Raw genomic sequence first — 10085 nt, forward strand, 5'->3', positions numbered from 1 at the left:
GCAAAAGAAAAGAAAACCAATCAATCAAAACAACAAGTGGATGTCCTCGAATGAGTAAAATATGCAATCAACATGCTCACACAATAAAATGGCAATTGAAATATGTGGCAAAGCATGCACAACCAATTCTAGCATCTATCAAACAATTTGCGATGACTAGGTCATCTATATATGAGTATATTAACTTAGGAGTCAAATGAGAACATTTGATGATAGGTCATACTCATCGTTTAAGCACAAGTGGGGTTACCACTTTTACATAAAGCATTGTTGTGTTCACACCATTAGAGTTGCTTTAGCTCAATTCTTAGAGTAAAGCTTCCCCTAGATGTGAGATCCCCCTTAAGAGGGATGAACTAACCTTGGGTTTTGTCGATGATGACTTCATGTAGATGTTGAAGATGTGGATGCTCAATGTTGATGTAGATCATTTGAAGCTATCCATTTGAGTGAGTTGCACTTTCAATACCTACACGGGTTAGTCCCACAAGGAACAAACAAGGCTATCCATAGACATAAAGTGATGCACACACAAGATGATGTCTATGAAAGCTTTTAGGTTACCTTGTCCCTTGTCTTACCAACAAAAGGGTTTGTGACTCCTTGAACTAGTGCAAGATGTGGAAGTTGATTGCACTTGTTCTTGCCAAGATAATAAGAGTGAAGTATGTTGGCGGAGTCACCCTCAAGAACTCTCTAGTTCTTCTTCTTCGGGATCCACACCATCTTGATGCGAATCCTCGGTGTTGTAGTTGTACTTGATGAAGTGGAACTTGAAGTAGTCTTGGGAACCCACTTGACCAAGGCCTTAGGAGCTTCTTCAAATGCATCAATTTCTTCTTGAAGCTTGTCCTTGCCTTTTTGCTTGTGGTCTTGTGGTGGAAGATCATCTTGAGCTTCTGTCCCTTTGAAAGAAGTAGGATCATACTTCTCTTGTTGAGGAACAAACTTCGTCTTGGGGTATTGATCTTCTTCCCACTCAACTCCATTGGCATTGAACTTTCATTCAAAACCAACACCTTGATTCTTCCGGTGCCTTCCTTGCTTGCGTACAATTTCCTCGAATTGCTTACTTCCGGCAAGGCTCTTGTAAACACCTTTCTCTATAATTCCCTTCAATAAGCTATTTTCTTGCTCAAGTGTAACTTGGCTAAGAGAATCATTAGTGGAATCAAGAGAACTACTAGAAGCAACAATATTGGATTTAGCATGATTATTGTTACTACTAGAGGAAGAATCTTTCTTGTTCTTGTTACTAGACTTGACTTGAGGCATGTAAGTGGATAAGAGTAAACGCTTGGCAATGTAAGAAGAACTTTTCTTACGAAGATCATCATTGATTGCTTTTAAGAACTCATGTTCTTGCTCAAGGTTGAGCTTTTCAAAGCGTAATTTCTCATGAGTCCTTAAAAGTTCTCGATGATCTCCTAAGATAGTTTAATGAGCTAACTTAAGAGTGTTTAGTTCTTTAGTTAGAGACTCAATCTTCTCCTTATCATTGTCATTCGTTTTATCTTGATTAGCATGATTAATGGACGTTTCATCACAGTATTCATCACTAGAGTTGTCAACAAGTAAATCATCATCACCTAACAAGTCATCTTCATCACTATTGAAATCAACATACTCAGGGTGTGATACCTTTGGGCCTTTAGCCATGAAGCATGTTCCAACTCCTTCATTTGGTGAGTCAAATATGTCGTAGGAGTTGGTTGTCACAAGTGCTAGACCGGCAACACCTTCATCTTGAGTATATTCGGAGTCGGAGTGATAGCTTCTCTCGGAGTGGTTGTCGGAGTCAGAGCCGGATACCCATTCACCAACATGAGCTTGATGTCTTTGTTTTGTGTAGCTCCTTGATGACTTGTCCTTTCCTTCCGAATCCTTGCTTCTCCGTGAGGGTCTTCGTTCATAACGATCATCTCTACTCTTCTTTCTCTAGATGGTGATTCTTCTCTTCTACTTCTTCTCTTGGGAGAATCTTCTCTTCTCTTGAAGGGGGTCGTACACTCATTGGAATAGTGTCCGGGCCTTCCACAATTGTAGCAGTTTCGCTCTCGACTAGAAGATATTTTGTCATTGTAGGACCTTGACTTGGAGCTTCTCTCTTTGCTTCTACTCTTGTAGAACTTGTTGAAGTTCTTCACCATTAAGCTCAATTCTTCATTGAAGGTTTGTTTCTCACTCGATGATGTGGGGGCTTCACATGAGGCTTTGTAAGCACCACTTGATTTGTTGTGAAGTTCCTCTTTATCCTTGAGTGACATCTCATGAGCAACAATTCTTCCGATGACTTCCGTTGGCTTGAGATCTTTGTAATTTGGCATCATTTGGATCAATGTGCACACGGTATCATATTTTCCATCCAAGGCTCTTAGGATCTTCTTGATGATGAATCTATCGGTCATCTCTTCACTCCCTAAGCCGGCAATCTCATTTTTGATAAGAGCAAGCCTAGAGTACATTTCAGCAACACCTTCACCATCCTTCATTTTGAACTTGTCAAGTTGACTTTGAAGCACATCCAATTTGGATTCCTTGACGGAGTCGGTACCTTCGTGCATATCAATCAAAGTATCCCAAATTTCCTTTGCATTCTCAAGACGGCTGATTTTGTTGAATTCTTCGGGGCACAATCCGTTGAAGAGGATATCACAAGCTTGAGCATTGTATTGCAGCATTTTCAACTCTTCCGCGGTGGCTTCACGGTTCGATTCTTTCCCGTCAAAGAATTCACCTTGCAAGCCAATACACACAATAGCCCAAACGGCGGGGTTATGTCCAAGAATATGCATTTTCATCTTATGCTTCCAACTAGCAAAATTAGTGCCATCAAAGTAAGGACCTCTACGGTGATAATTTCCCTTGCTAGACGCCATACTCTCCTAGGTTGTGAAACCAAGGCTATGACCGCCAAAAGATATGGAAATCAAAGCAAATGGATACCAAAGCTCTGATACCACTTGTAGGATCGAAAGTATGTTTAGAGGGGGGGTGATTAGACTACTTGACCAAATAAAAATCTAGCCTTTTCCCAATTCTAGTTCTTGGCAGATTTTAGCTATCTTAGCACAAGTCAAGCAATCTCCACACAATTCAAGCAAGCATGCAAAATAGTATATGAGCAGCGGAAAGTAAAGCATGCAACTTGCAAGAATGTAAAGGCAAGGGTTTGGAGGATTCAAACACAATTGGAGACACGGATGTTTTTGTCGTGGTCCCGATAGGTGGTGCTATCATACATCCACATTGATGGAGACTTCAACCCACGGAGGGTAACGGTTGCGTGAGTCCATGGAGGGCTCCACCCACGAAGGGTCCATGAAGAAGCAACCTTGTCTATTCCATCATGGTCGTCGCCCACGAAGGACTTGCCTCACTAGCGGTAGATCTTCACGAAGTAGGCGATCTCCTTGCCCTTACAAACTCCTTGGTTCAACTCCACAATCTTGTCGGAGGCTCCCAAGTGACACCTAGCCAATCTAGGAGACACCACTCTCCAAGAGGTAACAAATGGTGTGTTGATGATGAACTCCTTGTTCTTGTGCTTCAAATGATAGTCTCCCCAACACTGAACTCTCTCTCTCACAGGATTTGGATTTGGTGGAAAGAAGATTTGAGTGGAAAGCAACTTGGGAAGGCTAGAGATCAAGATTCATAAGGTTGGAATGGAATATCTTGACCTCAACACAAGTGTAGGTGGTTCTCTCTCAGAAAATGTCTATTGGAAGTGTAGGTATGTTTTGATGGCTCTCTCCATGAATGAAGAGTGGGTGGAGGGGTATATATAGCCTCCACAAAAAATCTAACCGTTACACACAATTTGCCAAACTCGGTGGGACCGAATGGTTAAATTCGGTCGGACCGATTCAGCAAACCTAGTGACCGTTAGGATTTTCGGTGGGACTGAGATGCAACTCGGTAGGACCAATATGGTTAGGGTTAGGGCATAACGCAATCTCGGTGTGACCGATTACACAAACTCGGTGGGACCGATTTTGGTAATAATCTAACCAGAGAGTTGGTCAGGTAAACTCGGTGGGACCGATTCGCTCATCTCGGTGAGACCGAAGTGTTATAAAAGGGAAACAGAGAGTTTACATTGCAATCTCGGTGGGACCGATCGCTCATCTCGGTAAGACCGAAACGTTACGAAGGGAAACAGAGAGATTACAATCCCATCTCGGTGAGACCGAGATCCCTATCGGTGATACCGATTTACCTAGGGTTTGTGGCAGTGGCTATGACATTTGAAACTCGGTGGCGCCGGATAGAAAGAATCGGTGGGGCCGAGTTTGACTTTTGGTTTAGGTCATATGTGGATGTGGGAAGGTAGTTGAGGATTTTGGAGCATATCACTAAGCATTTTGAGCAAGAATGCCATTAAGCAACACCTCATCCCTCCTTGATAGTATTGGCTTTTCCTATAGACTCAATGTGATCTTGGATCACTAAAATATAAAATGTAGAGTCTTGAGCTTCAAGCTTGAGCCAAAAATTTTGTCCTTAGAATTTTGAGGGATCCACTTTCCTCATCCATGCCATGCCATTCATTGAGCTTTTCCTGAAATATTAATCTTGGAATAATGTTAGCTCAATGAGCTATATGTTGTTAGGAATTACCAAAACCACCTAGGGATAGTTGCACTTTTAGTCCACCTGGTCGTTCCACTCGAAATGAGTGGACTTCTTCATGAGTCGGTAGAGGGGGAGAGCTTTCTCTCCGAGCCGGCTGATGAAGCGGTTCAGGGAAGCCAAGCATCCGGTGAACTTCTGGACATTCCGCGGCTTGGTGGGAATCTCCATTCTCTCTATGGCCTTGATGTTCATCGGGTTGCACTCGATGCCGCGTTCGGAGACCAGGAAGCCTAGGAGCTGGCCGGCTGGTACTCTGAACACGCATTTCTCAGGGTTGAGCTTGATTTGAAATCGGCGCAAGTTTCAAATGTCTCTCTGAGGTCTTCCAGCAAGGTGCCACGCTTCTCCGTCTTCACCACAATATCGTCTACGTAGACGTGGGCATTTCTGTCGAGCTGCTTGAGGAGGCATTTCTGCATGCAACGCTGAAAAGTGGCACCGGCATTTCTCAAGCCGAATGTCATAGTCAGGCAGCAGAAGGCTCCGAATGGTGTGATGAAGGCGGTTTTCAAGCGGACAACTGGATCCAACTTTATCCGGTGGTAGCCTGAGTAAGCATCCAAGAAGCTCAACAGCTCGCATCCGGCAGTGGAGTCTATTACTTGATCAATCCTTGGCAAGGCGAAGGGATCTTTGGGGCAGGCTTTGTTGAGGCTGGTGTAGTCTATACACATGTGCCATTTGTTATTTTTCTTCAGCACGAGGACCAGGTTGGCGAGCCACTCTGGGAAGAAAACTTCCATAATGAAGCCAGCTGCCAGAAGCCGGGCTATTTCTTCTCCTACAATCCTTCTCTTCTCTTCTGATAGTCGGCGGAGGGGTTGTTTGACTGGTTTTGCACCTTCTCGAACGTGTAGCTTGTGCTCGGCGAATTCCTTCGGCACACCCGGCATGTCCTTGGGGGACCATGCGAAAATGTCCCGATTCTCACGGAGGAAATCGGCGAGCTCGCCTTCCTATTTGATGTCCAGGTTTGCCCCGATGGTGGCAAATCTTTCTGGGTGATCCGGGTCCAGAGGTACCCTCTTTGTTTCTTTAGCCGGCTGAAAAGAACCTTGGGCATCACACTCCTTGGGGTCGGGGGACAGGGTCGGCTGCTTGCCGGCCATGGCCACGACTCGGTCCAGTATCTTCTTCTCCTCAGCAATTATAAGGGACTCGGCCAGCCGACTGCTGGCAGCCGCACACTCGGAGGATTTCTTGTAGTCTCCGGCTATGGTGATGATGCCCTTGGAACTTGGTATCTTCATCTTGAGGTAGGCATAATGGGGTACAGCCATGAACTTGGCCAGGGCAGGTCGGCCAAGCAACGCGTGGTAAGGGCTCTCTAGATCCACTACTTCAAACCACACCGCCTCTCGGCGGAAATGATCCTTGTCCCCGAAGAGGACGCCTATCTTGATCTTGCCGATTGGGGAGTAGGATAGGCCGGGAACAACGCCATGGAACACGGTCCGACTGGGCATGAGCTGCTTCGTCTTGATGCTTAGCTTCTCCATGGTGTCATGGTATAGTATGTTGATACTGCTCCCACCATCTATCAGCACGCGGGAGAAACGGGCGGCTCGCCTTTTTGTAGCGAGGGTGGCATCCAGAACCAATGCGTAAGAGCCAGGAGACGGCATCACCTCTGGATGATCTGTATGGCTCCAGCTAATAGGCCTTTCTGACCAGTGCATGAACTCTGGGTTGTTGGAGGTGACTGCGTTGACTTCTTGGTGTTGTCGGTGCCGGCTACGCCGATCTTCTGGCTGGCTTGTAAAGACGACGTAGGCGGCATGCTCATCGGGGTACTCATCTTGAACTGCCCCGACCGCTGGTCGAGCAGCGGCTGCGGAGGAGCCGAAGGCGGCTGACCAGCAGGCGGAGGTGGCGCCATCCCCTCACCCTTAGAGATCCGTGTGAGCCAGTGGCATTTTCGGGTTGTGTGGTTTGAAGGCTTTGCGCCGCTGTGAAACTTGCAGGGGCATCAAGTGCTTGCTCGTAGGAGAAAGCCAGCTGCCAAGCCGGCCTGCCGCCCTTCTGCTTCTTGGGTGCGGGCCGCCCTTCGGGTTGTTCGTCTTCGACTGTGGCCACCTGCCAACTGGTGGAAGGCGGCAGGGGAGCCTAGCGCTTGTGGTCGTTCTGGTACGGGCGTCGGCTGGACTCTCCAGCCGGCGTCTTGGGACTTGGAGCGAGCACCTTCCCGGAGGCGTCTACTCGGAGCTCGGTCTTCATTGAGGAATCGGTCGTGGCGTATTTATCAGCTATGATCAGCAGCTCGTCAAGCGTAGTCGGCTCATCGCAGAGGAGTCGGTGCTTGAGGAGGGTGCCTTCTCGGCACCCGGCGGTGAAGTACTCTATAGCTTGAACCTCGTGCACTCCCTCGCAGGAATTGCGGAGCTCAGCCCAATGCGTGAGGTAGTCGCGAGTCGATTCGTTGGGCCCTTGGACACACAAGGAGAGCTGTCAGGGCTTGGGAGCCCGCTTGTAGGTGCTGGTGAAGTTACGGATGAAGGCTTCAGTGAAGTCTAGCTAGCTGTTAACGCTGTAAGGTTTGAGGCTGTTAAGCCAAGTGCGCGCCGTGCCTTGGAGCATGAGGGGCACATATTTTACGGCAACACGCCTATTGCCGTTCGCGATGCTAACCGCGATGGAGTAGTCGATCAACCAATCCTCCGGCTTCACGGAGCCGTTGTACTTGGGCGTGTCTCTTGGGAGCGAGAACCCTTTGGGGAAGGGCTCGTCGTGGATGCGGGGGCCGAAGCAAGGCGGGCCGACATCATCTTCTTCTTCCAGGGCCAGGGATCGCGCAAGGCGGTCGATCCGGTGGCGGGCATCATTCTCGCCGACTCCTTCGCGGCGACCCAGCCGACCGCTGAGAGTCGGATGCGTGACAGGCGGCGGGGTAGGGTATCTCTCCCCACGAGGCGGAGGAGGAGGGGGGTTGCCCCGCCACTCCACGGCTCGAGGGCGGCCCTCTGCATCATGCTCGATGGAGATTCGAGTCCGGCTGCGGCTGGCAGCCGGCTCCTTTACTTTTCTTGCGCGGGTGTTGCCCGCGGTCGGTGTTCAGGACATCGCGTCGTGCTCTCGGCGTGGGGGAGGGCTCTCGGCGCGGACGCCGGCTTCATGCCGCTCCGTGGTCGCGTCGATAAGTTGCTGGATGCGCCTGGTCATGTAGGGGAGCTCATCAGGCCCCAGCCCATTCAATTCGTTTGCGGCCGCCTGGGCGGCGCACAGGTTCTCGAGAGGCGTGGCATAGACTGGGCGGTCTGCTCCCAGCATGTCAGCGATAGCCGCGCTGTGTTTCTTGACGATGCCGACGCGGCTCGGCCCGTCGGGAGGCGGCGTGCCGAAGGTGGCACGGTCGACCTCGCGCTGGTGAGCCTCGGTGAGGCGTCTCATGCTGGCTAGCTTCTGGCCCTCCGCAACGAGGGCGAGGCGGCGTGCCTCCAATGTCTTGGCGTCCGCGTCTGCCGGGACGGGGGCGGACAAGTCGTGCAGCGCTGTTTGCAGGGCGTCGTGGGTGTTTTCTCCTGAGGCGGTGCCGTGGCTGATGACCAGTACCTCGATGATGGCACTGCCGCTGCTGTTGGCTTGAGGAAGAGGGTCGTTGATGATTACCACGTTGGTGGGGAAGGCGTCAAGGGATGCCGTGTCGGAGTCGACAAGCATCGGGTCGGTGGAGCCAACCGACTCCAAGTCCGCGGCAAGCTCGCCGGAGACGTGGAGTTGGTCGAGGAGGCTGACCAGGTGGCTCTCGGGGCAGTCTGTGCCCGTGTTGGATGCAGGCTCGTCGGAGATGCGAGCCTCGCCAAGAAGATCGGCGAGGCAGCTCGCCACGCAGGCGTCGGCGAAGTCTTGCAGCGCGTCGGGGCAAGCGCCATCGGGCGAGCCGGGCTGGCTATGCACGTTGGGAAGGAAGAGGGTTCCCGTCCAGAATAGGTCTCCGGACGACGGTGCACCTGGCCCCACAGTGGGCGCCAAATGTCGGGTGGTTGGTGCGACATATGCCAATGGATGGCTTATCATTGTGGGAGCCAATAAAACATCGCCGGTGCCTGGAAACGGGATAAGGCGAAGACATGCACGCCGATGAATCTTACCCACCTTCAGGGCTCTCCGTGGAGATAACACCCCTCATGCTGCTCTGCGGGGTCTCCGCATGATCACTATCTCGACGGGTAGCTACAGGATGCTCCTTCAGCTGTTCGGTGAAAGGATGAAGGAGGGCAAGGCCAGCCCGCTCCTCTTCTCCTTGTGGTGTCTAAAAACTATCAAAGAGAGATCTCCCTGCATGGGAGCCCTGGGGGGTTTATATAGGCCTACCCCCTAGGGGTACAATGGTAATCCGACTAGGCGTGGGCCCTAGCTGTCTGTGTCTATGCCCACCGGCCTCTTTGCCGAATGGTGGGGCCCACCGACTTGTGGGCCCCGCCGGCTGCCGGTCCTCTGGTCGACAGGCCGGCTCCACCGCTCGGGGGCTCTGTCGGGGGCTGGTTACTGTGGCCCCGCCCTTAGTGGCAAGGGCTTCGTCTTGGCAAGCATGGCTACAGTGTCGCCGCCGGGCAGCTTATCACTGTAGCCTTACCTTGTCTTATCTCCTTAATGGGGCGCCTCCTTCGAGGGAGTGGACTGGCCGGCTACTGGGAATCGGCCGTACCCCAGGCCGACTGGGGGTGGCCCGGCCGCCTTCGGGTGTCTCCATGACGGATGGGACCCGCCACCCACGGCTCGTACTGACGGCTCGCCGTGGGTGACATCATGGTCAATATGGCAACAGTGCCGTGCCGAACGGGTGAGGGCCGCCCGTACGGCGTACTGTGGCCGGGCGTGCTCCAGGATTCGAGGGTGGCAGGTTTCGCTGTAGCCACGCCCCGTCTCATCACCGTTATGTGGGTGCAGATTTTGAGGGCACGGTCTGGGCCGCCTACTGAGGGGGGGCGGCTTCTTGGAGTCGGCCTTCTTGTGGCCGGCTTCGTGGAGCCGGCCCTCTCGGGGCTTTCTTCTTGGAGATTTTTAGGCCTAGGCCGCCTTCGCACAGCCGGCCTGAGGGGCAGTCGGCTGGAGGAAGGCGGCCCCACGTCTGGGAAGCTTGAAGGCTCGGTCGTCCTATAATTTTTCTAAAGTGCCAGGGGGAGCCGGCTAGGCTACCCATGGTCATTTACTCCGTCACATTGTGTCCCTAAGAAGGGAGGTATTACTATTTTTCCTAATGATAAAGATGAATTGATTCCACAAAGAATTATCACAGGTTATAGGATGGTAATTGATTTCCGCAAATTAAATAAAGCTACTAAGAAAGATCATTACCCCTTACCTTTTATTGATCAAATGCTAGAAAGATTATGCAAACATACACACTATTGCTTTCTAGATGGTTATTCTAGTTTCTCTCAAATACCTGTGTGGGCTAGAGATCAATCAAAGACTACTTTTACATGCCCTTTTGGTACTTTTGCTTA

At 50.8% G+C, this 10085-nt stretch overlaps 1 protein-coding gene across 1 annotated transcript; it reads right to left on the reverse strand.

Moving 5' to 3' along the window:
* Positions 1-7689: 7689 nt before the first annotated feature.
* Positions 7690-9328, reverse strand: LOC147992004 (uncharacterized). Its single transcript, XM_087538899.1, has 2 exons — positions 9305-9328; positions 7690-8721 (listed from the first exon to the last, which is right to left on the reverse strand). Exons 1-2 carry the CDS (start codon positions 9326-9328, stop codon positions 7690-7692), a joined length of 1056 nt encoding a protein of 351 aa, XP_087395025.1.
* Positions 9329-10085: the final 757 nt, after the last annotated feature.

The sequence above is a fragment of the Triticum urartu genome, chromosome 1A, assembly GCF_056163025.1.
Source record: "Triticum urartu cultivar PI428250 chromosome 1A, HENAU_Tu73, whole genome shotgun sequence".
In the NCBI taxonomy this organism is placed as follows: domain Eukaryota; kingdom Viridiplantae; phylum Streptophyta; class Magnoliopsida; order Poales; family Poaceae; genus Triticum; species Triticum urartu.

Excerpts from the sequence above, each read along its gene's own strand:
- LOC147992004 (XM_087538899.1), bottom strand. The coding sequence starts at position 9,328 with ATGGAGACACCCGAAGGCGGCCGG. Across the intron at positions 8,722-9,304 it reads AGACACCCGAAGGCGGCCGG|ATTCATCGGCGTGCATGTCT; the intron begins GCCACCCCCAGT and ends AAGGTGGGTAAG.